Genomic DNA, 26,626 nt, shown 5'->3' with positions numbered 1-26,626 from the left:
AGTGGTTTCCAAAAATGTCCATCACTATGTCATTTTAGGAAATCTTACTCCCTCTACTCTTAAATAAGAAGTCCCACTTCTTTATTCACTAAATTTAACTCTTTAAATTTAATTATCTCAACGGGAATTAAAAATCCATTACTTGTGTGACCCTCAATGGTTCAGGGATACTGCTAGCCGTGGGCTCACAACTCCTTGTGACTCGGAACAACAATTTCCGACTTGCCCATCGAATCATGGTAAGAGCGCCTAGCAACATCGCCCCATGATTCCCTAGGTATCACTGATAGTGCCTGCAAGAACCAATAGATTTTGGTTAGCGTACAGTACGGTCCCTTCATCCATTTATCCCGATCGAATCAACAACTATTGGTAAATCGAGAGTCGTTCGAGATTCGATAACTATGCAATGCATCTTGAAGATCAAATAGTGACATCGCATGTGCTACTAAGAAACCATTTCTTAAAACACATCATGTACTCTGGCCAGAGATTCGTCACACTAATATCTCCTCAGATTGCATAGGATATCCACACTAGCAAGTATGTGGTGAATCCTTGACAACAAATCATCGACTCCTATATGTGTCGTAACTGTACCCAATCCCGACACCTGATGACCCCAATAGAGTCGGTAAATGAGTCAAAGTACAGTACTAGCATATAGAGTCTCAATGGTGTTTCAAGTAGTAAGGACTAATGGTATACAACCAAAACCGCGGACTTTATCCACTCGATAAGTGATAACCACTTGGAAAGTCCGGATAGGGTAGTTCGATCATTCATCATATGAATATCCATTTGCATGCTTTGAACATCTCTATGTTCCATACCAATGAAACGTGGTACTCGGCATCGCAAATGTTAGTCTCAATCTCGAGCGATCCTTATCCTTATTAACGGATGGCTCAATCGACTAGGAACTGTTTAGAATATACAGTGACTATAAGATGTGTTTCATGATGGCCATCCCCATGTGCCACCACATCTTACATACACTATAGTATATTCAAGGTCTTCATCTAAACATCTTATAGTATGTCACAACATAATAATATGATAAAAGATAAAGTAAATGTCATTATAAAAGTGTAAATTATATTAAACAAAAGATTGTTTATACATAGAGTCATAAAAGCTCTTAGCCACAAGTTGGCTCACCGGGCATCCACTCTTTCAAGCGTAAATAATGCGAGCAATGGAAACATTTCTTAGACCTCCTCGAGTCCTTAGATAATGCTTCATCAGTTGAGCCAGCATGTGAATATGGAAGTGCCTTGTTTTTTTTCTGGCCTAACTTCTTCAGGGTTTCCATAAATCAGGGATTTGATAAATAAAGAAAGCTATGGCCTATGGGGATTATTGTTATTAATGGGCCATGAAGTAAAGATACAAAAAATTGTTACTCGATGAGAGCCTCACAAGATTATCCCGTGCCAACCTTCTACACAACTCTTGGGCTAGGAAGCCCCATATTTGAAAGTCTAGGCGACACTCTAATCTTCGGGCTCGGCCGAGGGGAAGGGATTGGAGGGCTACTCTTTGAATATCGTGGAGAAAAATTAACAGTGGGGGATAGACTGACTTTTTCAAGTGCCTGGCATTGAAGCTCCATCGGGTAGTCCCTAACACACCCAATTCGGGGGCCGACACCACTGCTCCAGTTGCGTGATAATGTTTTGGTGAGGTCGAGTTTTGGTGCATCGATATTTTCTGTATTGATTTGCATACCGCCTTTATGAATTTCGGCTGTTGTTACTGTGGCAGCTTCCAAGTGATCATATTCGGTAGCTGGTTTATTGTCATTGTCATAACTGGAACATATCTGTAGGAAACATGAGCCAAAATCATTTGGTTGAGATCAAATTAATCATGTATGTGGATTTCTTCTATTCGAGAATGGACAAGAAAAGATTGGCTAGCTAGCTATACCTCAACATTAGTCATATCAACATGGTGTTCCTCTAAGAAGCTGATGAATTCTTTAAAATTGTCTTCTGTTGGAAGATAGTGGCCGCTGTGACGCCATAATGCCTGCGATTACCGAAAACAACGAAGAATTGTTTATTTATTTATTTTTGGTTTTCTCTCTATTGAATATAGAGTTGACAATCACCTTAAGAATGCCATTGGCAACAATCAATCTGCCGGCTGATGTTGTAGCCCCACCAGAAAGAAAACTCGAGTGCTGAAAAACGCCTTTCTTTTTCTTCCCCACGTACAAAGTTCTAGACGTGCTGAGGACAAAAATCCATTTTGAATCTTCATCTGAGTTCAAGAGACTCCCACTTTGTTTGTACACTAGTTTCCCTTCTTCAATTCTCACTTCATATGATTCCCTCTCTTTCTACAAGAATATGAAACAAAAGCATATATATATTGTCATGAATTCACAAAAAAACGGATAGATCCAGAAGAGTGTGAAAAATGAAAGCTTACAGGCCCGAGATACTGGATACATTGTCGTTGAAGGTCGGCTCGGGGGCAGCTAGAAAGATCAACTTCCTTTCCCTCTCCAACGTCCAGCCTTAATTAATACCAAAAGGCGATGAAACGTACGTACGACTTGTTTTCTTTTTCAGATTTTGTTTGAATGATCAGTGAAAAGTCTTACCAGTAGAAGAAAGGTTGGAAACTTTTCTTGTCCGACCATACATCGAAATACAAGTGTAAGTTACGTCCATAGCGATGACGGGGATCGATCTGCATGTGGAAAAATAAGACCAACTTTGTATCATTAATTAATTGTTTCCATGAGCATGTTTGTTGAGCAAGCGAGGGCTTAGCTTACAGCTTCAAGCCAGTGATGCAGAGCTAATTTCTGCGCTCTCTCATCCTGCAATAACCCCTTGCCAACCTATAAAAGAACAAACACACACACAATGCTGTTAATTTTTTAGTCCGAAACTAAGGCCTCATTCAACATCGTGCGGTTGCCACACCTTAGCAGCTCTCCTCCTTGCACGATACCAGCGTGACGCAGCAGTTTCTTGTTCATTTTTGTTGAAGAATGAAATCGAGCTACGAGCCAGAGCAGCAGCATCTAATGTTTTCCACCTACATATATATATATATACACAAATTAAGTGAAAACAACAAGTCTTAATCAAAACACACTAGAATATATATAATAGACACACACATGATTTCCGTTGATAATTAGCTAGCTTTTTAAAGTAAACGAACCAGAGCTCTTCAACCACAACAGCACAATCTGCAAGATTTCTTCGAGTCCGGTAACTCTTGTATACTTTCTGCAGCTTTATTGCAGCAGCATCAAACTCCTCCATAGGTACCGGTCTAGGAGAAGAAAACCCATGATCCAAAATCGGAGGAGAAAATCTGGCCGGCTCTGGCTCGTTAGTTGATTCACGATCCTTTTCATTTAAAAATTCAGAATAAATATTCGACTTGTTAACTACTACCAATCCCTTTAAAGGAACATGTGTATTTAACATCCGTGTATCTGGTCTTGAGCTCCTCTCCAACTCTTCGTCCCCATGGAAACTAAATGTTCTACGCATCACCTCTCCATCTTTACTTCCAAAGCTTAAAGATCTTGCGATCACAGTTTCTACGGTATCCATAACATCGAATATCTTGCTTCGTAAGATCTCATTCCATGGTGATAAAAGAAAAGAAATTGACCACCCCATTTGCTGGCCTGTAAGCGGTAATTAAGGGACTCCTAATTCTTGATTCCTCGATGATTCAATGCTGCTTGGCAAGATGTAAAATTTATCAATTTAGATTTAAAAAGCGCTGATACCGCTAGAGGCCTATAAGTTCTCCATATTTTACATTTTGATCCGTGTGTAAGTGGCCGTGATGATTCTTGATTCATTATACAAGCATAATCCCAATTTAGTAACGACTACAAATCGGAATAAGCACAAATCAAATCATTACTAACAGCTCATGAATGACAGATAGTGTAAACCGACAGCAAATATGCAAGAAATTAAGAACCACAGAAGCAAAAGTTGCCAAATGACATTTATCCAAGAACTAGTAAACTGGAAAATCCATATATATATATGTAGCTTCACCTTAACAAACAGATATCAAGACTCTTGATTATTCTCTTGTTTTCGCCACTTTTTCACCCCACTCTATTCACAGTCTTTTATCTCTGGGGAAAATAAGTTACTATAATTTAAATGATATTTAATGCCAAGTACAACAGCCAACTACTCTGCACTAGTCGATTTATAGACGAGTGTCGAACATCAAAGTCAGCATAAAATAAAATAAAAAAAATGTAAATTCAAAAAGGTGAGTAAACTAAACGACAAGCATTGAGCATCAGATATTCCACGACACCCAAAAAAGTTTAGAAAATTTAGCAGAATGTTGAGTGGTGAAGCTTCGGTGAAGTTCCATGGAAGGGGAAATGCATGCAGGTAGTATAAAAATTCCATTAATATAATAATTAATAGTTGCCCATGTGACCAATCGCTTTGTAGATGGACCGGACGGGGAAGGAATTTGTGTGGTGGAAAAATCAATATTTCCTTCTTCTTGTTGTTGGGGAATGGATTTTGAAGATGGAAATGGACCAGAAGCTACCGCATAAGTTAGACTTTGACGACGACTCTTTTGGTCTTCTAAAAAGGTCATTACCCCACAGGATCTAAATGTCGTCTAGTGACTCTAGTCCAGTAGTCCGTATGAATATATCAAAATAATATCATTTTGTTGAATAATTTTACGAAATTACAAACTTTATGAAGAAATTTTTATATAAAACATTTTTTGTCTTTGTATATCATCAATATTTGTGATTGAATCTAGTTTTATCAAAACTTTTGTAGTGAACATTGAAGTGCATCTAAATAATGCAACATATAATTGATCATGCGAAAATACTGATTGATATATACCAAGAATTTGTATAATTTAGCGTTGTGCTTGATTAATGTTCATTGTAAAACACAAAAGAATTAGAACCTGTTTTCTTTTAAATTGAAAAAGATATCACTCGCAATAAATTTTGTTTATCATTTTTACCCCCAAAATATATTTATAAAATTAATTTAATACAAATACCTTAATTTAAACCCGAGGCAATACAAAATAATGGTAGTTTGACATCTTCACATAGCAAAAATAATGCTCAATATCCACACTTTTAGAATATAAATAAATAAATAAATAAAATAAATTAATAGATAGACACAGAAGTAGATATTGTAGACTCGTAGATTGATAAGGACTCTTTTTATTATTATCATTATTATTATTATTATCATTGGAACATTTAATTATTTCCAATTAAAGTTGAACATATTGCATATATGTATATATATATATACGCTTGACGTACCTTATTAAAATCTCTTACATATATTTATATGAAGTTGACATTTATCCTGCACACGTCGATAAAAATCTAATTAAATTTTTAGTAGATTTCATTTGGGAGGGTCTCACAAATATTTTGGAAATATGATTTATGTTATATGTAATCAAAATTTGTATGAAAAAAATATGTTTGTGAAGCAAATAAAAATTAAAGCATTTTGGTGTTTCAAAAACTGGATCAGTATTAATAAAAAATTATGTGAAAAAAATACGTGCACTTTATCTACAAGCAAATAAAACTTAAGTATTTTGGTGTTTCAATCTTCCAAGAAACTGGATCCTTATCTAAATATAAACGTTGTCTATCAATTTTGATCTTATCATAATAACTTATTTTACAAAAAAATATACTCAATAAATTTCTCCAAGGTGTATACAAGAGGGACAAAGTTAGACAATATACAGTGAAAAACTTTGACATTGATTCACACTTTTATAGTATGTATAGATTTGACATTGATTCACACTTTATGTATAAAATGTATAGATTATTTTTACAAAGGGTGATGCTACATGTACACGGAGGGTTACACGTTGAGTTACATGTTGCAATTGAAATTACATAAATATTCTCAATATATTTTGGAAAGAGTTTTTTCAAATAAAGTGAAGGGATAATTTTGTAATTTCATGTGAAATGTGTAACCCAATGTATAACTCAATGTGTATATTAATTTAGCATTTTTTTGTACAAATAGTTTTATTCATGATGTTGAAAAGAGTAATTTGAATTTAATAAGATTGGAACAAATATATTTTTATTAAATTTCGATGAGATTGAAGTATTTTTGTATGATAGTGAATTTATAATAATATTCTTAATCAGTTTTATATATTTTTATTTATCTTATTATGCCATAAAATGAAAATAGAGGCTCCTATAAGTTCTCATTAATCTTGTAAAAATCTTATACAAAATGAGAAAAGTTTTTTATTTTCCAAAAATATTTTTTATATAAATTATTATTCATTTATATTTTAAATATAATAATAATATATTTGACGCAACAAAAAAAAGTGCAATATTCCTTGCATTTAGTGTGCCCGAATGTCCCACCAAAGGGATGGATGAGCTCGGTTGGATGAGCTCCGTGCATTATCATCGAAACTAGTTTCTGTGTTGTACGTATAAAAATGTTTTTAGTATTTTATAATGAAAATAATTTTGAATATGTATTTGGACAACATTTTTGTAAAAAATTTATAATTTTTTTTATAAAATTTTTCTCAAAATATAATTTATAGAAAATAGTTGAAGATTTTTTTTGATGTTTTTAGAAATATAATAATTGTGATTGAAAAGATGAATACAATATTAATTAAGGTCATTGACAATACACATGCTCCTTTTGACGACCGTACTTGTGTTGCACGTTTTATTTCATCCTATCTTTACAGGCATTGCCCCCATGATAGATCTAAGGGTCCTCATTTATCAATACATGCGGGGTCCACTAAAAAATAATGAAATCCACTTTTATTAATAAATGTCAACCGTTAGATCTACCTCAAGGCAGTGCCTGTATAAGTAGGATCTAACTTACCGTGTTGCACATGATGTCTGCGCAATAAATGCATCGAGATCGAATTGTTAGAAATATTATTATTATTAATTATGTCTTTTTTTTTTACTTTCAGCATTTTAATTAAAAATTCGTATATTTTAAATTTTATAAAATCGCAATATTTTTATGCATTTAATTAGTCATTAGATGAAAATAAAAATAAAACCAAATTATAAAAAATAAATCCTCTCCATCGCTAACAAGAAAAAAAAAATGAAAAATTAAATTAAACTAACTGGTTTTTATAAAAATATATATAGTTTCAAATTTCTTAATTTTTAACGATAAAATCCTTGCTCTAAAATATAATTCAACACGCCTTTAACAATAAAAATGTTTTTAAATAGTTATTCAATCCCAAATTTATATTTTTTTAAATATTTTATAAATTTTTGTAATTAAAATTTTTTATTAGTAGTATATGTCGAATTAAATAGAACCTAAAAGTAAGTAAGCTAGCCATGCATTTGGAAGCCGGTGGTTGATAATTAATAATGGAAAATGCTGTACAAATAAGTTTGATGTCTATTAATGAAAAGAATTATGAATAATTAATGAATCCCTAGCTAGCTACGTACACAAATATATAATTAATTGATCATCTCAGACGTTGCGTGGCCCTAACCTTGAATATTCTTGATCTGCGCATGAAGCTTGCCTGGATAAAGACAAAAGTGCATTTTTGGGATGGTAGGATGAAATCCTGTTGCCATTTTCATCATACAAAATGGTATCGTCATCTTCATGATCCGGAACTCTACATTTTTCCCCCAGTATTATAGTCTTCTTCCATATGGAGTCCTCGTGTTTCAACTTCCTGCCGCCAGAATCCTCCCTCCGATTAACCTTCATGCTCAGACTCGACGTGAGCTTTGACACGGTGGAGTTTGATCGGCTGTGATGTTGGTGGTGGCACGAGGCTGCCCTCATGTGGTGCTGCTGTCTCCCAGGCGGTGGCGGGATCGGCGCCTGCATTAGTACTTCTTCATCGGAGATCACTACTTGTGGCTTGCCGGTGCTCTGCTCATCCTCTGGGGAGTCCTGTCCTGGAGACGATGTCGAGTCCGACACGTATTCTGTTTGTGCATGCGCCGGAGTACTTTTCTTCCCGGTTATGGCTCCGCATAGGAATGAAACTGCATGCATGCATCAACAATATATAAATCCATCAGATTAATTAATTATATATATATGAATAAATAAATATATATATACTCATTGTAGCTTTGATATTATTCGGCATGCATGCATTCACCTAAAGCAATTTTCTTTCCCATGTTGGCATAAGGATGAAATTCTTTCTTTTGTTTTAAAAAAAAAACAAAACAAACAAGTTGTTTTTTGGTTTTCGGTTTAAGCATTTGATGTTATTGTTTTTCTTCTTAATCCATTCCTTAGATTGCTTGAATTAAGGATTACCATTATAAGAGTAGTGGCAAAGATCGTTCCATTCGATCGAATTGTGTGGCTAGTTATAAGACCTATATATTGGGTTCTATATATATTAATATTCGACTCGAATTAATTAATTTCATGCGTGTTTAATTTGTGTAAATGAAATTCATCATCATATTGAAAACTCAACGGAATTCTTGATAACATGTATTCTTGAAACTGATCGAACCCAATTCTTGATAACATACATTTCCAAAAAAATACAGGTCGATATTTCTCAATCGATAAATAACGCTTAATATTAACTAGCTAAGTTACACGAGGAAAACAAGGCCACATGCACTCTACTCAGTTTAATTTACAGAAAAAATGATTCCTCCAAACCAATTCAACATGTTCATATTTTTCATTGTCAATGTCAACAAGTGTTTCCTAAAAGCTCTCTTAAAGACTACCTAAGAAGCATATATATATAAGGCCTGAAATCGTTAGGCTGTATAAGTCTTTACATTTTTCCATTAGTAAGCTAGCTGTATTTACATTTTTTGATCAGTGACGGACTTTGATGAGATTTTTTCCTTCATGATGGGATGGGAAAAAGTTCGAATCTTGATGAGATTTTATGATTTCCAGCTCGCGCGTGCCTCATGGATGAATAAAGAGAAAGAAATGGTACTATATATTGAATGAAGGGGCGTGCATGCGTGATTTTCCATTCGGTATATAAATTTGCCATTTTTTATAGAAATCATCAATAGCAAAATATGTTTACAAGATATAATATAAATGTATATTGAATTGATCAATTACGAAAACTCTAAATATGATAAACACGGCATCATCAATATACAAACCGACTTCTAATAATTAATTATATTTTTTTTTCTGGGACTTCTAGCTATATATATATTTGAAAAGACAAAATCACATGATTTTATTTATAATCATGACTTGCTATAGATGAAGAAATCCCATGTCCTAATACGTGACTCATGATCCCCAGTTCTTTAAGCCTGTTAAGCTCCGGCATCACCACCGTACCAAGATCAGGTCTGTCTTTTCTTCTCAGCTCAGCACATTTCAGAGCCAACTTTGCAAATATCAATGCCTCTTCAACAGGCCAATTGGACACTGTTGGATCCAGCAAGTCCGCAAACGTCCCTCTTTCGATAGCCCTGTCGACGTGGTGAGTGAGTCCCATTGGTGGCCTTGCGGTGATCATTTGCAGCAACAACACCCCCAATGAATACATATCGGATTTCGTCCCTAACTTGCCTGTTTGCTGATATTCTGGATCGATATAACAGAAGGTGCCAGCAGCCGAGGTCATGTGGTATTGCGTGACACTATCTGCAACAGATGGTGGGACTAACCGAGCCAACCCAACATCACTGATCTTGCAAGTGTAGTTGTGGTCCAGTAGAATATTAGCAGGTTTTAAGTCCCGGTGTACAAGTGGTTCCGGCTTAGCTTGATGGAGGAAAAGAAGCCCTGTTGCTATATCTGCTGCAAGCTTGAACCTAATCCCCCAGGGAATGGGAGGGGTGTTGCCCTTTCGAAACAAACGATCCTCTAGGCTTCCATTGTTCATGAATTCATATACCAAGCATCCGTATTCGGGGCAGGCGCCCATAAGCAAGACCATGTTTGGATGTCGTATACAACTCAGGACTTCGATCTGCATAATTTGCATACAGAATTAATGAGTATGTGGTCTCTCAAGGTTTTAATTCAATATTATAATAATTAATTAAACACCTCTTGTTGGAACTGTTTTCTCCCTTGTGCAGCATCTGGTCTTAGAACTTTTATGGCAACCGGAGTGTGATCAAGTTTTCCTTTAAAAACAGGCCCGTATCCACCTTCCCCGATTTTCATGGACCTCGAGAACTTACTGGTGGCTGCCTCAATCTCTTCGATTGTGTATTTCCTGTAGCGAACATCATTGTTTGACAACACATCGAGCGCTCTGTTCTTCTCTTCTGCTTCTCGTTTGGCCTTCATCTCTGCGTACTTTCGTCTCTGCGTTTCCCTCTCAGCTATTTTATTTGCTTTCTCTGCTGCTTCGATGGCTGCTCTACATTTTGCTTTCTCCATCTCTGCAAGTGCCAGGGCAGCCTCTTCAGCCAGCCGTGCCTGCTCGATACGACTCATTTCACCTTGATTCAGCTGCTGAAGTTCTGTAGCCTAATTAAATATATGCAAAAACACAATTTTTAATTCTTATTATACATATGATGAGAGGATCTCTTCATCAGTCAGTCACAAATCAAGTACTAGTTACTACCCTCTGTTGGGCTGAAACTGCGTCTTTGCAAGCTGTGTTGTACATATTCATGGCTTGTTTCATCTCTTGCTTTAGTCTTTCGAATTCATTCTGCATAAAATTTCCATAAATTTATTGGAAAACACTACTCAAGAACAACGATTCAGGCCACATCATGATACTTACTGAAGACGCAGACGTCTCCTCCAGATCAACTAGATATCCCATTTTGTCACAATCTTTCATTTGTACTTGTGTGATATCCATTGATCCAAGATCCATTAAACCAGTCTCCATGGAACTGAAACTCAATATATTTTTATTCCAAGTTCTGGAAGTCTCAAGTCCATCACCATTTTTCCTTTCTCCCTTTACAGAAGCAGCACTCCTGTTTCAATGAATAGCGCATCAAATTGTTTCTCTCACTTTTTTTTTTTTTTTCAACGTTAAATTCCACCTGTTTAAAGTAAACTTATTATGACTGCAGCAAAATTAAAGGGTTTTAAAAAAAATACACAAAACTTGGATTGAGAGACGATTTTGGTGCACTAGGTGGTGGAGATGGGTACTGCGTCGGAATTGATTGTCGGGCTGCGGGACGTATTGATTGTGTCTTCCCTTTTGATATTACGTAGACCGAACAAAAATCGGGTGCAGCCTTGTTTATCATGGTTGGAACATCATGAGCCCAAAATTTTCTGGCCAGGGGATGTCTTGACGAGGCACCAAGAACAATGTTGATGATTTTGTGTTTGTTGATGTAGTCTAAAAGTGTGGTATGTGCATCTACGCCTTCGAGAATAACTTCTTTTATTACTATCTGCAATATATACGAGATTGAGCCATAATTAATATTTAAACAGCAAATTAAAGGTGGGTACAAATTAATTAATTAATATTTAACATATATGCAAGTTTTAAATCCATGAGTACTCGATCGATCGATCGATCTAGTGTTTGTATGCATGGATGGAGCTAGCTAGCTAGCTAGCATTGGTAAAAAAGTAGTTGTTTACAATTAATTAGAATAATAAAAATGGGGACGACACACAGATCATTAGACTTACCCTTTTACGGGCACAATATGTACGAAAAGTTGAGAAAATGTCATGAATATTTGATGCACCGACGTTCCCAGCTTCTGCAGTTGTACGTACGCACGTACCATTTTAAAGCATCTGCAATGATATGAAATGAGAATACATACATAAATAAGAAAAGGATTGGGTACCTGCATGTTGTATATTTTTGATCTTGACGTGGATCAAAATAAGAGTGAAATTGGTAACGAGAAGGTGCTCCATTGCCCATCGGACAGCCGCTGCGCTATTCTTGTCTCTGTCAATGGCCACCGCAGTTGCGTTGTCGTCATGAGGCGCCATGCATTCATGACAGAATCCGAAAGTGCCACCCGCGCGCCACCACTTAATTTCCCCCAACCCTCTGCACAAATTAAGCTTTTGCGACCTCTCGTTATTATATATATACAAGTACTATTTATAGGATGTTATCATTTGATCCATTCATTTTGGTGATATATATCTTAACCATACAAGTCATGACCTGTACGTTATGCATGCATGGTCTTTGGATTTGAACGTCATGACAGGATGGGATCGAGGTCTACTCTCAAATGGTTTATGAAAGTTTTTCGACTTGTATTGTTATGAATGTTTTGAGAGCTTAGATATTGCAGATGTTGATTAATTGTTCCATTGTTATGATGGTGATATATATATGATTACAGAACCCATTTTTATGTCATTGCATTTCGTCTGAATTATAGATAACTCCCTATTAACATACAAGTTTTTGTCTTCAGTCCCTGTGTCATAAAAACCAAGTTTTCAGTCCCTTACACACAATAAATGTTTGTATTAACTCCCTAATTGAAAATTTTACGCATTTGCCCTCACCATTCATTACACACGGGCTTCCCTTCCTTATCTTCTTCTTCACTCCATCTTCTTTGATATGCAAAAATCCCGATCGGAAAAATCGAATATCAAAATAATAGTCTCGCCTGGTATACGATCACCTCTACTCATTTTCCCTTCTCGTCTCTTCCATTTAACTTCTATTGTTTTCTTCATTAAGGAAATCGCACAACCCAAAAAAGTATTGTTTTTTGCGTTGGTTATCTTCGATTTGTCACACGATTTTTGCTGTAAGTTTTTCTTCTTACAACTAATTTTTGTTTGATTTTCGAAGGATTATTTTGATTTGACTCTGATTAATTTTGTTTTTTTTTTTTGCTGCAGGTTTTTGTTTGTTTTTTCACTGCTTTTTGTTCGAATTTTGAAGGGTTTTGTTCAATATAACTCTTGTATTTTGCTGCATATTGTGTTCGGTTGGTAGTTGATTTTAAGAATATTTGTAGTTGATCTACGTGTTATCTCTTTCTCTTTCGATGCACTCATCTCCCATGCTCGAAACATGGCTTAATTTCTTGGGTTTTTTTCCGAAAGAACTTAGGTTCCAACTTCGCCGGTGAAGGGCTAATGGAGAAAAGCTCGCCGGAGTTGGGATTTTCTTAAAACCCAATTCTCATGTGGTGCTGGATTGGGATGGCTCTGTAGGATGGATCCTATTACAATCACACATAATTTTCATCCTTTCCCGTGAAGTTATCAGTGTAAGAATTTGTGGCAATAATTTCTTGGCTTGTAGGAGTGGCTGAAACGCTTGTTCTACAAAGTGAGTAGTTGGCATTGTTTTAAATCCAAACGTCTATACAATCAATGTGGAAGAAATGGATTCTAATCAGTTGCTCTTCTTCCTGAAATTCGATCAAACAAATGGCGCATTCGCTGGAGTTTCGGCCGGCTGGCGCTTTCCCATTTCCTTTGTTGAACTTGAAACTAGTATTATTTTGATCACAGCCTCGTTTAGACCACGATTCTCGGGCACCGAAGAGCGAGACAAGGAGGTGGTTTTTGGCTATGCGTCTTCCAGAGAATGAAAACCGGATTAAAAGATCAATTTGGTGATAGTATTTTATACCTATTTCAGATTATGTTGTAAGTAGTAATTGAAATTATAAGTAATATTGTGCCATTAATTAAGTTTATAATATTTTATTATTGAAATATACAAATAATGGTAAAAAAATTAGTTTTTCTAAGTATTATACATTAATTAGATAAAAAAGTTAAAAAAAAATGAACACGTTATTCTCCGAATATTATATGTCCGGTTCCCTGCATTTTGTACATAATTAAGTATTACTTATATCTAATTCAGATAATTTTGTGCCTTAAATAAGTAATTTTCTGCCAATAATTAAGGTAGTATTTTGTTCTTGAAATATACAAATAACAGTAAAAAAGATAGTTTTATATGCATTAATTAAATAAAAAAGTTCAAAAGAAAGGAACATTATTCTATGAAAATTATATGTCTGGTTTCTTGTATTTTGTACCTAATTAAATATTATTTATAACGAATTCATATTATTTTGTACCTTAAATAAGTAATTTTGTTTATAACGAATTCATATTATTTTGTACCTTAAATAAGTAATTTTGTGCCAGTAATTAAGGGGTTAGTATTCTCTTATTGAAAAATATAAATAAACATAAGAAGTTAGTTTTTTTTAAAATCTTATGCATTAATTAGAGAAGAGTTCAAAAGAAGTGCACCTTATTCTCTGAATACTATATTCTCGGTTTCTTGCGTTTTGTACATTATTAATTATCATTTATACCAAATTCATATTATTTTGTACCTGAAATAAACAATTTTGTACTAGTAATTAAGTTGATATTTTTTTGTTCTTTAAAGATACAAATAATAGTAAAAAGTTAGTTTTTCTAATTCTTATGCATTAATTTTGTTTTTTTACATCATAACAAAAAAAAACATAACAAGCTACAAAAGCCCATAACAAAACTCAAAACACCTGTTAGCAAGAAGAAGCCTACAGTAAATCCAAAGAAGTGCACTTTGTTCTCCGAATATTATATGCTCGGATCTCTGCGTTTTGTACCAAATTAATTATTATTTATACCAAATTCAAATTATTTTGTACCTGAAATAAATATTTTTTTACTAGTAATTAATATGATAATATTTTGTTCTTTAAAGATACAAATAATGGTAAGAAGTTATTTTTTTAAATCGTATACTTTAATTAGATAAAAAGAGCTAGAGTCTTATGCATTAATCATATAAAAGAGTTCAAAAGAAATGAACGCTGTTCTCCGAATACTATATGCCCCGGTTTTTTGTGTTTGTACCTAATTAATTGCTATTTATACTGAATCCATATTATTTTGTACTTGAAATAGGCAATTTTGTGCCAGAAATTAAGGTGATAGGATTTTGTTATTGAAAGATACAAACAATAGTAAGGAGTTAGTTTTTCCAAATTTTGCGTGAACATCTAATTAATAATTCAATATTTAAAATAATTAATCACATTCACGTTCGGTGGATACAACAATCTTTCCACCGAATACTCAAATTCGATAACAATGTGCCATATTTACTCTTATATGCATCATATTTTTACTTGGATGTACCTGGTTTACTTACATATGTATCTTATTTAACTATTTTATTATTTACTTATCAATTGACATTAGTGTAATTTTTTGTATGTAAATACTAAAATTGGAGAAATATGTATTATATTCACCTCGTTATGTACTCTATTTTAATACTATTGTACTTTATTTACTTGGATCTGTATAATCTTGAAGTGAGTAATTAAATCTTTAGATTATACTTGACAATTGATATAAGTGAAACTTTTTTGAGTAGTTATTATATGATTTTAGTATATCAAACATATATATATATATATATATATATATATATATATATATATATATCCCAACTACCAACCATTAGTGGTACGTGTATATATACTTGTGTGAACATCTCATTAAAATAACTAATCACATTCACGTTCGGTGGATACAAAAATCTTCCCACCGAATACTTAATTTCGATAAGAATGAGCTCTATTAACTCCCATATGTACCATATTTTTACTTGGATATACCTGGTTTATTTACTTATGTACTTTATTTAACTATTTTATTATTTACTTATCAATTGACATTAGTGAAGATTTTTTTGTGTAAATACTCAAATTGGAGAAACATGTGCTATATTAACCTCTTTATGTACTTTATTTTAATATTATTGTACCTTATTTACTTCGATCTGTACCATCTTGAAGTGAGTAATTAAATCGTTAGATTATACTTGACAATTGATATAAGTGAAACTTTTTTGAGTAGATTTTATATGATTTTAGTATATCAAATTTTATCTATACACACCGCTAATGGTTGGTGATTGGGATATTGGTGATCTATAGTTAAATTCATATCATATAAACATTCCATAAACATTCATGAACCACTTATCAAGAAGTTGATCACATGTTTGTTATTCTTGATATATGTTCTTGTGTGAACATCTCATTAAAATAACTAATCACATTCACGTTCGTTGAATACAACAATATTCTCATCGAATACTCAAATTCGATAACAATGAGCTCTATTAACTCCTATATGTACTATATTTTTACTTGGATGTACCTGATTTACTCACTTATATACCTTGTTTAATTATTGTATTATTTATTTATCAATTGACATTAGTGTAGTTTTCTTTGTTTAAATACTCAAAATGGAGAAATATATAATATATTCACATCGTTATGTACCTTATTCTCATACTATTGTACCTTATTTATTTGGATCTGTACCATATTGAAGTGAGTAAATAAATCTTTAGATTATACTTGACAATTGAGTAAATATCTCATTAAAATAACTAATCACATTCACGTTCGGTGGTTACAATAATTTACCCACCGAATACTCAAATTCGATAACAATGAGCTCTATTAACTCTTATATGTACCATATTTTTATTTGGATGTACCTAATTTACTTACATATGTACTTTGTTTAACTATTTTATTATTTACTTATCAATTGACATTAATGTAGAATTTTTATCTAAACACTCAAATTGGATAAATATGTGTTATATTCATCTCGTTATGTACCTTGTTTTAATACTATTATACCTTATTTACATTTTTTTTTTTGTGCTTTCTTGAAGTGAGTAATTAAATCTTTAGATTATACTTGACAATTGATATAAGTGAAACTTTTTTGAGTAGTTATTATATAGTTTTAGTATCTCAAACTTATATCTATACGCATCACTAATGGTTGGAAATTGAGATATTGGTGATTTCTAGTTGAAGTCATATCATATAAACATTCCATAGACACTCATGAACCACTTAACAAAAAGTTGATCACATGTTTTCTAATTTTAATATATTTTCTTGCGTGAACAACTCATTAATAATTCAATATTTAAAATAATTAATCACATTAACGTTCGGTGGATACAACAATCTTCCCGCCGAATACTCAAATTCGATAACAATGTCTTATATTAACTTCTATATGCATCATATTTTTACTTGAATGTACCTGATTTAATTACATATGTACCTTGTTTAACTATTTTATTATTTACTTATCAATTGACATTAGTGTAGTTTTTTTGTGTAAATACTCAAATCGGAGAAATATGTTCTATATTCACCTCATTATGTACCTTATTTTAATACTATTGTACCTTATTTATTTGGATTTATATCATCTTGAAGTGTCTATACGCACCACTAATGATTTGAGAATTTGGATATAGGTGATCTCTAGTTGAAGTCGTAGCATATAAACATTTCATAGACATCATGAACCACTTACCACGAAGTTGATCACATGTTTGCTAATATTAATATATGTTCTTGTGCATGTGAACATCTCATTAATAATTAAAAATTTAAAATAACTAATCATATTCACGTTCGGTGAAGACCACAATATTCTCATCGAATACTCAAATTTGATAACAATATGCTCTATTAAATCTTCTCTATATTATATTTGTATTTGGATGTACCTAATTTACTTATATATGTACCTTGTTTAAATTTTTTATTATTAACTTATCAATTGATATCAACGTAGTTTTTTGTATAAATACTTAAATGAAAGAAATATGTGATATATTCACCTCATTATTTACCTTATTTTAATACTGTTGTACTTTATTTACTTGGATCAGTACTTGATTTCAGCATGCAAAGCAACCCATGCGCATACCCACGTCTGTGTGGGTTGCCTCATAGGTTTGGCGGAAAATTCCTTAAAACTTATATGTGACGCACACACATTTCCATGTCCGCGTGGGTTGAGAAAAAAATTCGCGGTACTCATATTTGTTTAAATGTGTACTTTATTGTCTCCAATATGTACCTTGTTTTAACATATTTGTACCTGATATACTTAAATGTGAGAAATATGTGATATTCACCTTGTTATGTACCTTATTTTGACATTGTTGTACCTTATTTACTTGAATTTGTACTTGATTTCAGCGTGCATGGCAACCCATGCGCATCCTCATGTCCGTGTGGGTTGGGCAGAAAATTCTTTAAAACTCATATGAGAGCCACACCCATACACATGTCCACGTGGGTTGGATAAAAAATTCTCACCACTCATATTTGATACATATGTACTTTATTCTTCCCAATATGTACCTTATTTTAACATGTTTGTACTAGACATACTTAAGTGTACTTGATTTCAAGTAATTAATTATTTATTTCTCAATTTGTCATGAGTATATTTCGTGTGGATGACTACTCATATTTGATACATATGTACTCTAATGTCCACGATATGTACCATATTGTAACATTTATATATTTGATATACTTAAATATATACGTGATTTCAAATGTTTAATGATTTACTTGTCAATCAACGCTAATATATATCTCATGTGAGTGATTACTTATCCTCATCAAATGGATACATTGATAGAATCAGTACAGAATAAATCACAAAAATGTCAATTTCACAATGAAATTTACACAATAATTTAAGTAATCACATAAACCTCCATTTTCAACAAATCCAAGAAAAAAGCGCTCCAAAAATTCCATCACTGCGCAAACATGATGGTCTAGTTGTTGTTCTTGGATCCTGAGATTATGGCTTTCTGAATAATATTATATATCCATTTTATTAACCAAAATCACAAAACCCACAAAACACGATCTAATTTTCCTCCCAATATTGCTTCCAATAATATGTGGCGGCTTAGTTTTGTTTCTCTGTAATACCTGCTCATCCATGGCGGCCCGCCCCCTCTTTTTTTTCTTCTCTTCTTTTTTTCCCATTCTTCTCTTTTTTGTTGTCTTAGGCGATCAATCCACAGGGTACGTGATTGTGAATGCCTTCTTTATTGGGAAGGGAAGCTTCCATGCATATGCGGAGGGGTTGAGTAATTGGGATTCGATGGATGAAACTCCATGCCGATGGTCTGATGTACATAACCTGCAACTTCAAGAATGGAGTTGTGGAGATAAACCTGAGGTACATTGAAAGAGACAATCCATTTAACATTTAATATATATTAAAGGTTATTTTAGGGTTTAAATTAAAAAAATAAGGACATATTGGTAATTTCGAATCAAAAAGTGAGTTGAAACATACAAATGTGATATGTCAGGAACTGGAGAATTACAAGAACTGACATAGGGACTGGCCAGAAACTAAAGTTTGGATTTAGGGATTTAATCCCAATTTATCGATAATTTATTTACTGATTAAAATTTATATATATATATATATATATATATATATGTGTGTGTGTGTGTTCTTTTTAAAGTAGTGATAGCTACCTAGTAATTGATATAAATAAATACTGCTGTAAGTTTTCAACACGTTTCATAATCTAAATTAGAGCTAGGTTGAAATTAGACAAATTAAGCATTGAAAAAAAAACAGAGTTGACAACACATATTCGAGATTAAAAAACACAAGAGCACATAATAAAATGATCCTATTGAGCCAATAACTCATAAATCAAAATTGTTATATTATTAAAGTTTTTTTCTTGAGAAAATTATTGTTACAACAATGGATTCAGTTCCAAGTCTAAAGTTGAAGGGCGTGTTTTTTTTTTTCGAAAACGAAAACGAAAACATAAACAAAAAAAAAAATAAATAAAAAAAAATAAAAAAAAGGAAACAATTTTTTTTTTTTTTTTTTATGAAAATCTTGCAATATTATTAATATGGTTGAGTAGATGCTACCCTGCCCTGCGGGTGATGTGGCGGCTCATGATTGGTCAAAATCAGTGGGCCCCACGTAGGACCTACTAATTTGGACCAATCATGGGATTACACATCGCCCGCAGGGTACTCCCTGCGGGCGGCATGTACTAAACCTATTATATAGAGATAAAGTTCAGTACAAGATTAAGGCCCAAACATCCTGCGGGCGGCATGTACTAAACCTATTATATAGAGATAAAGTTCAGTACAACCGTTTGGTTTCAAAAGCAGACAAAAAAAGCACTTTTTTAAGTGCTTTTCATTTAATAAATTGTTTGGTTGACCAAAAAAGTGCTTAAATAAGCATTTTTTTAAGTCAAAATTAAAACTTTTTCAAAAGCTAAAAATTATAACTTAAAAAAACACTTTTTAAAAAAAATGTCAACCAAATCCAAATTACTTGACCACTCAATATTGAAAATTCCCAATCTCCCACATAAAAGGAAACAACTTAATTGTATATCATTCGTCGTTTTTAAGCTTTTCTAGTCTAGGTTGAAGACTCTCTAAATCGAAAGCAAAAGCCCTAAAAACTGCGGGTTTCATTCTACAATCGCGCTGTTAAATCTTGAAAATAGTTGGCAGACTTTACGATTGTACCGAAATGTCGACGGTGTACGTTTTGGAGCCGCCGACAAAGGGCAAGGTGATACTCATGACTTCGTACGGCGCACTGGACATCGAGCTGTGGCCGAAGGAGGCGCCGAAAGCCGTGCGAAACTTTGTGCAGCTGTGCCTCGAGGGCTATTACAATGGTACCGTCTTCCATCGTGCGATTAAGTCCTTCCTCGTTCAAGGTGGTGATCCAACCGGCACTGGAGAAGGTAACAGCTTTTCATAATTTTCAAAATTAGGGGTTATCGTATAGCTGTATGTTTATGCAATAATTTTTCATACAATAGTTGGTGGTTTATTTAGTTTTGAATGGATATACATCACTTGAGGTCCTGAAGTTAGTGTCTGGTTAGCATTTTTCACGTAGGATAGACCTGTGCACAATGTGTGAATAATACTTACGCTAAAATTATCTGCTATGCAGGAGTTAGAAGCCTTAAACCTAGAATTAGAAATAAACATTAGTAATTAGTTGTATGGTATAGTTAAAGCTTCACTGGTTGTGTTTTAGTATTGACACATTCTTTGTCATACTTAGTTTCTTTTCTGGAAATACAAGATTAAAATCATGAACATGCTTCATTTTGGTTCTTGATTCAAACCAGGTTTTTCCCCCCTGAATAATTCATATATTTTATATCTCAGGTGGGGAGAGCATTTATGGTGGTGTCTTTTCTGATGAGTTTCATTCTCGTCTAAGATTCAAACATAGGGGTTTGGTTGCATGTGCTGGAGCTGGCTCACCAAATACAAATGGCAGCCAGTTCTTCATTACTTTGGATCGTTGTGATTGGCTTGACAAGAAACACACAATATTTGGCAAAGTAAAATTGATTTGATTTAGTTATGTTTCGTGGCTGGAATTGACTACTCGCAATTTTTGAGCTGATGCTTCTTAATTTTGCGTAGGTAACCGGAGATTCGGTATTTAATCTCTTACAGTTAGGTGAAGTGGAAACTGATAAAGATGATAGGCCATTGGATCCTCTTCCCAAAATACTTTCGGTCGAGGTATGTTGTGACTCTAGTGAATGCAGTGCATCAATCGGTTAATCGGTGTGTGGTTTAATCTTAACTCTTAGCATTTGCCAACAATTCCAGCTGGCACACTCTTGACTTGGGAATTGTGATGCCTTAGGTATTATGGAATCCATTTGACGACATTGTCCCTAGGATCGCCCCTACAAAGTCATTGCCATCATCTGAAAAGAAGGAAGTAAAGCAGAAAGTTACTAAGTAGGTTTTGCTTCCTTGCAGTTGCTTCTCATTCAGTCATGTTGTCTAGTTCTCAGATTTATGAATTTTCTCATTTGGTTTGCTAATTTCTTGTTATCCGTTGCGCAGGAAACTGAATTTGCTTTCATTTGGAGAAGAAGCTGAAGAAGAGGAGAAGGAACTGGCAGCTTTCAATACGAAGATAAAAAGTAGTCACGACGTTTTGGAAGATCCCCGCCTCCTGAAGGAAGAAAATCATGATGATAATTTGGTAATGATGATTTTTTGGTAGATATCTGATTTGTTGGTCATGCACTTTACTTTCTGAAGTGGATCAGTATATGTATGAGCTTAGTATTTCACATTTAAACAAAGGTGCAGAGCTTATAGATGAAGAAAACTGGAAGAAACACATGTACCCACCTCTTTTTTTTACACCAATTAAGATATAGTTCCTATAATTTATTCAAATTAGATTTGATACAGAATTATTAGTTGTTCGTAGTAGTATCTTATCTTCTGCTTATCAATATCATATGTTCAGTTCAAAGTCTTGGTGATTATGTTATTGTTGGAAATTCCTGATGTTCATCAAAAGCTTTAAGTGCACATTGCCTAAGCGACTTTTTTTTCTTGCCTAAATGAAATTTTATGCAAGGCATAATCTATTGCAGTATACTGTTGCAGAGCACAGGTGAAGTTTTGAAAGCAAAGGAGGTGCGCTTAACCGTTAGAGAAGCTTTAAACTCAAAGATAGAGAACCACAGAGAATCAGATTCTAAACCTCCTAATTCTCTTGATGATAGTGATGAGGATGACATTAGCTTTGATGCAAGAATGCGACAACAGATAATTCAAAAAAGGAAGGAGCTCGGAGATTTGTCGACCAAGCGAGTGTTGTCCAGTGGTGAGCCAACAATCTGTAGGTTTATGTGTGATTTTCTTTGTAGTATAAAACGAAAGCAAATGATTCTACTTTCATTTTATTCTGAGTTTGATGGGAAGAATATGCTAGTTTGAGCAAGTATTCTTCGATCCCAACTTTCAAAAGCAGTCCTTCTCCCTGACAGAAACAACCAAAAAAATACATAAAATTATATTTTGCTTGTCTTTACACCATTGAGATGGTAAAGTTCATCATTAATTTCTGGTTGAAACATTGCATTAGCTTTTCCCAAATGACAATATCTGCATGATTGTTTATGCATACATTAGACTATTGATGAAGGCGGAAGGGGTAATTAACTGGGAAAAACACTCATGTAATACAGGGCTTTTCTTTTCTTTGCTTTGCTTTGCTTTTTCTTTTTATTTATGAATTACCAGTAACTTGTGCATTTGTGCCCAATTTGTACATGCATCTTCACCTTTACATGTATATATTTTTCTCTTGAACTCTTTCTGGGTTCATCACAGATCTGCTCACTGACATCTATGTGGACACGAGTTGTTGTGAACTTGTATGGGGTTGCATGTGTTAGTTCATTTATACTAGTGACTTTTGTATGCGATGCATGCATATATATAATTTTATGTTAATTATTTTCGTGTTAATTTTCAGGATGATATGATGAATTAAATATTCAAAATATTAAATAAAGATAAAAGAATATTTAGTGATTTAAAAAAAAATTTAAAAAGTGATAAGATAAGGTAATTATAGATAAAATACAAATGTACGATTAATTAAATATTCAAAAGTTTAGATAAAGATAAAATAATATTTCGTAATTTCAAAAATTTAAAAGGTAGGTAAAATCTTATAATTATAAATAAATTACAAATAAGTTAATTACACTAAACCCTTTACCTTGTTAATTTGTTAATATATTATATGTATAGATGTAATTTTCATTTAAGCTACACCAATATGTTTCTCTACTTTAATTAGATGGTATATAGAATGTAGATATTACGTATTTGGTTATGGCATTTGGCTATTTTATTATTTTATATTTATATTTAAGTTAATAATACATGGTAAATCAATTAACTGTAATTTTATAACTTTTTTATACGAAACAGTTACCCAGTGATGCTGGGGCGATCAGTTAAATGCAAGTCTTCAACTTGTTTCAGCCAAAATGTTTTCCCAGTGATCCTGGGCAAGTCAAGGGCTTTTTTAACTGGTAGTCTGGTAATAATTAAAAAACATCGGGATGCTATACTTCAAATCATTTTCCCATGCACATATGACATGTCATGCATCTTGGTTGTTGGTTTAATGCTGTAATTTTACTTTTCCTATGGCACTCTGTCATTGTTCTTTAGCAGTGGTTCAACTAGGCAATCCTGCAGGTTAAAAGTTATTAATAGTTTTCTTGTGAGGTGTAATGGAACTGTTATTTGTTTCTTTGAAAGCATGTTATCTTCTTTATATTTTATCTGTGCAACTAAGCATACATCTTTCTAATCATCCAAGCTTGTTTTGGCATGTAGGACCACGGAATCATACAGCATCTCCACCAAGGTATTAATACCGTCCTGAACGGTTTTGTCCTGTTATTTATCCTCTTTTACTGTCTATGTTTATGCAGCTTTTGATGGAGTTATATTCAGTTAAGTTTCAGCTTTGGTGGAGTCATATAGCATATTTGTTGTCGCATATGAATCTCCTTATGTTTTTCCAAAATGGGCGATATTTGCTGTCAAGTAATAAAGCTTTTGTAAACATTATGGGCTTGAGATGCTCTATAGATCTGAGATGAAGTCTCTTCAGGCGCTGACCATTGTGATTCTGGTATTGTTGGAAGGTTCAGAAGAGGGTCTAGGAGGATGATATTGACTATTGGTTTCTTCCTCCCTTTGTTCACCTCTCATTTGATTCAACGTTAAATGCTGATATTTAAATTCTAGCAGAATGATGAGCAGCATAGTTTATATTTGATTGCCTGAAAAATCCACCATAATGGAAACATTCTTTCACAAACTTGTATTCACTTCTGACGAGCTGACCTATACAACAGGAACCATGACCTTAAATGTGTGTAGAATGCTATATGTGTTCATTTCTCAAAACCATGGTGTGCTCATTTTACTTCAGGGATGTGGAATATTTTTATCCTCTTGATTGATTGAGACTACTAACTCAAATATGTATTTACCAGATCTGATTCTGAAAACCATGATGAGAAACCAAAGTTGAATAAGTTGTCTATCAAGAGAAAAGGAATAGGTTCAGAAGCAAGGGCGGAACGCTTGGCTAATGCTGATTCAGACTTACAGTTGCTTGGTGTAGCAGAACGAGAGAGACAGCTGCAGAAGCAGAAGAGACGTAGGCGTCAAGGACACGAAGATGATGTATGCTTTGTTAGAATTATTACGTGGGTATTTATGAGTTGTTAGCATTCTGTTGCATTTGTTTATTGGTTAAAGATCATCCTCGAGGACAATCTAGGTAAATTAAGCAATACTTCATTCCGTTCCGCCCATCGCACAAGGTAGAATTCAAAGTTTACATGGAGAAGTGATAATCGAGCTGAGAAATACCTTTTGAGATTAGGTCCATAATTCACACTGCATGGATGCTTAGTCATTTTCACCTCTTCCAGGTTTGGTAGTTCCCTTAGCTTTAAAGCTTGGTATTGATCTATTTCATGTTTGTGGACGCTAGGTTCTAGCAAAACTTCAGATGTTTAAGTCAGCTGTCTCAACCAAATCCAAATCGTCTAATGATGAAAATGCTGGTGGGGATGATGATTCAGCCAATTGGATGGGTGTTTCATTGCGGTTTACTCCGGAGGCTGGCAAGGTATTCTTCAGATCACTTCATGCCGTTGTGGACCCATTACTTATTATCAGCCACTATATCCTGATTGAATTTAATCAATTTTGCTCCTTTTGACAGCATCATACTTTTTTTGGTCATTTTTACAATCTTTTTCTGTTAGCTCGTCCGACAGTATCAATTATTCAGTATTTACATAAATAGCAAATGGGGAGAGGTGGGAAAGTTTGGTGGCCTATTGATCTTAGGAAATGTTTTTTTCAGCGAAAGAAACTCAATGCATGTTTCAAGCTCATATTTGATCTCTTGATGATCACAATAATTTTCAGATTCTCATTACTCAAAATGAAATTACTCAAACATTTCGTCAAAAACAATCGACTGGAAATTTGATCTGCCGACAATTTTATCCCCCTTTACTTTTCCATTTTTATCCTTCCTGTAAATAAAAAATTAATACTGAATTCAGTTTTTCCATGTTGAAGTCACAAATAAAGAAATGGGGAAGCACACTGAGATATATTATATTTTGAAACTCACATACACAGTACACTAGATGAATTAAGATGGCTTGTGTCTTAATCGTTATGCAGGGTAATATGTCACGCAGTGATGATCCTAATGATTATGTGGTGCATGACCCTCTGTTGGAGAAAGGAAAAGAGAAATTCAACAAAATGCAGGCAAGAGAAAAGAGAAGACAACGACAATGGGCTGGGAAATCTCTCACTTGACCTTTATTCACTTATTTTTACGTATGGGCATGCGTTTGACTGGGCGAGTTTTAATTAACGTTACGGCATCATTATACCGCCACAGCTGTGGAGCAATGATTCAGCAATGTTTCGGGTTAGTTTTTACAGTAGTGACCTCGTTTGTGTCAAGGATAAACAATCACCAAGTTGGCTAACGAATGGGTTGCCCTTCAGGCCCCCCCCCCCCCCCACCCTAAAGTTCCCAGTGTGTTTTACTTGTGTAGATGCCATCATCACAAATCCAAGTGGATCTTGCAATTGTACAACCTGCTCACAAACAAAATTGAGAAACCGTACACCTCCAGTTACCATAAAGAACCTTTGTATTTAATAGTGTATCCTAAATTGAATTTTGTCAAGTTTCCAGTTAACGTTGCTTGCTTGAACTTGTACCCTAAGACACCGTTTGGTTTGAGTGATAGGATAAGTAATCCATAGATAAGTAATATAATGTAAATTAAAAATAAATAGGAAAAAATAGTTAATACATTATTTGATTTGATGAATAGATTATAGTTTTTTTGATTTAATTGATGTAAAATTATTAATTAA

The 26,626-nt window shown here is 33.7% G+C and overlaps 3 protein-coding genes across 4 annotated transcripts; 1 reads left to right on the top strand and 2 right to left on the bottom strand.

The window, feature by feature from the left end:
* Window positions 1-1,081: 1,081 nt before the first annotated feature.
* Window positions 1,082-4,469, bottom strand: LOC140870920 (IQ domain-containing protein IQM1-like). The gene is made up of 9 exons (XM_073273327.1): window positions 4,050-4,469; window positions 3,187-3,717; window positions 2,943-3,057; window positions 2,792-2,857; window positions 2,615-2,703; window positions 2,440-2,527; window positions 2,117-2,347; window positions 1,933-2,034; window positions 1,082-1,825 (listed from the first exon to the last, which is right to left on the bottom strand). Exons 2-9 carry the CDS (start codon window positions 3,654-3,656, stop codon window positions 1,445-1,447), a joined length of 1,542 nt encoding a protein of 513 aa, XP_073129428.1. The 5' UTR covers window positions 3,657-3,717; window positions 4,050-4,469; the 3' UTR covers window positions 1,082-1,444.
* A 4,621-nt stretch (window positions 4,470-9,090) lies between these two features.
* On the bottom strand, window positions 9,091-11,990 carry LOC140870944 (U-box domain-containing protein 35-like). 2 transcript variants are annotated; one of them, XM_073273364.1, is made up of 7 exons: window positions 11,822-11,990; window positions 11,658-11,731; window positions 11,106-11,410; window positions 10,777-10,978; window positions 10,612-10,701; window positions 10,083-10,511; window positions 9,091-10,002 (listed from the first exon to the last, which is right to left on the bottom strand). In XM_073273364.1, exons 1-7 carry the CDS (start codon window positions 11,970-11,972, stop codon window positions 9,259-9,261), a joined length of 1,995 nt encoding a protein of 664 aa, XP_073129465.1. In that variant the 5' UTR covers window positions 11,973-11,990; the 3' UTR covers window positions 9,091-9,258. The 2 variants fall into 2 exon arrangements, with proteins under 2 accessions (XP_073129465.1, XP_073129466.1); XM_073273365.1 differs by having other exon boundaries at window positions 9,092-10,002; window positions 11,160-11,410.
* Window positions 11,991-20,251: 8,261 nt separating this feature from the next.
* Window positions 20,252-26,427, top strand: LOC140870933 (peptidyl-prolyl cis-trans isomerase CYP57). The gene is made up of 10 exons (XM_073273349.1): window positions 20,252-20,586; window positions 21,023-21,201; window positions 21,287-21,388; window positions 21,516-21,613; window positions 21,722-21,863; window positions 22,280-22,499; window positions 24,032-24,062; window positions 24,700-24,892; window positions 25,206-25,343; window positions 25,913-26,427. The coding sequence occupies exons 1-10, from the start codon at window positions 20,367-20,369 to the stop codon at window positions 26,051-26,053; spliced, it is 1,464 nt and encodes a 487-aa protein (XP_073129450.1). The 5' UTR covers window positions 20,252-20,366; the 3' UTR covers window positions 26,054-26,427.
* Window positions 26,428-26,626: the final 199 nt, after the last annotated feature.

The sequence above is a fragment of the Henckelia pumila genome, unplaced genomic scaffold, assembly GCF_033568475.1.
Source record: "Henckelia pumila isolate YLH828 unplaced genomic scaffold, ASM3356847v2 CTG_298:::fragment_3, whole genome shotgun sequence".
NCBI lineage: Eukaryota > Viridiplantae > Streptophyta > Magnoliopsida > Lamiales > Gesneriaceae > Henckelia > Henckelia pumila.
Note: the sequence above shows the minus strand (reverse complement) of the source record. Positions and strands in the feature narration are given on the sequence as shown.

Bases quoted from the DNA above. Each gene is read 5' to 3' on its own strand.
- LOC140870920 (XM_073273327.1), bottom strand. From the start codon at position 3,656: ATGGGGTGGTCAATTTCTTTTCTTTTATCACCATGGAATGAGATCTTA. The intron at 3,058-3,186 runs GTTCGTTTACTT...ATATATATGTAG, and splicing joins GTTGTGGTTGAAGAGCTCTG to GTGGAAAACATTAGATGCTG. The intron at 2,348-2,439 runs GTAAGCTTTCAT...ATATTCTTGTAG, and splicing joins GTATCCAGTATCTCGGGCCT to AAAGAGAGGGAATCATATGA.
- LOC140870933 (XM_073273349.1), top strand. From the start codon at position 20,367: ATGTCGACGGTGTACGTTTTGGAGCCGCCGACAAAGGGCAAGGTGATA. The intron at 21,614-21,721 runs GTAGGTTTTGCT...TCCGTTGCGCAG, and splicing joins GTAAAGCAGAAAGTTACTAA to GAAACTGAATTTGCTTTCAT. The intron at 24,063-24,699 runs GTATTAATACCG...TGTATTTACCAG, and splicing joins CATACAGCATCTCCACCAAG to ATCTGATTCTGAAAACCATG.
- LOC140870944 (XM_073273364.1), bottom strand. From the start codon at position 11,972: ATGGCGCCTCATGACGACAACGCAACTGCGGTGGCCATTGACAGAGAC. The intron at 10,979-11,105 runs GTATTTTTTTTA...TCATTGAAACAG, and splicing joins TCTCTCAATCCAAGTTTTGT to GAGTGCTGCTTCTGTAAAGG. The intron at 10,003-10,082 runs GTGTTTAATTAA...CAAATTATGCAG, and splicing joins GAAAACAGTTCCAACAAGAG to ATCGAAGTCCTGAGTTGTAT.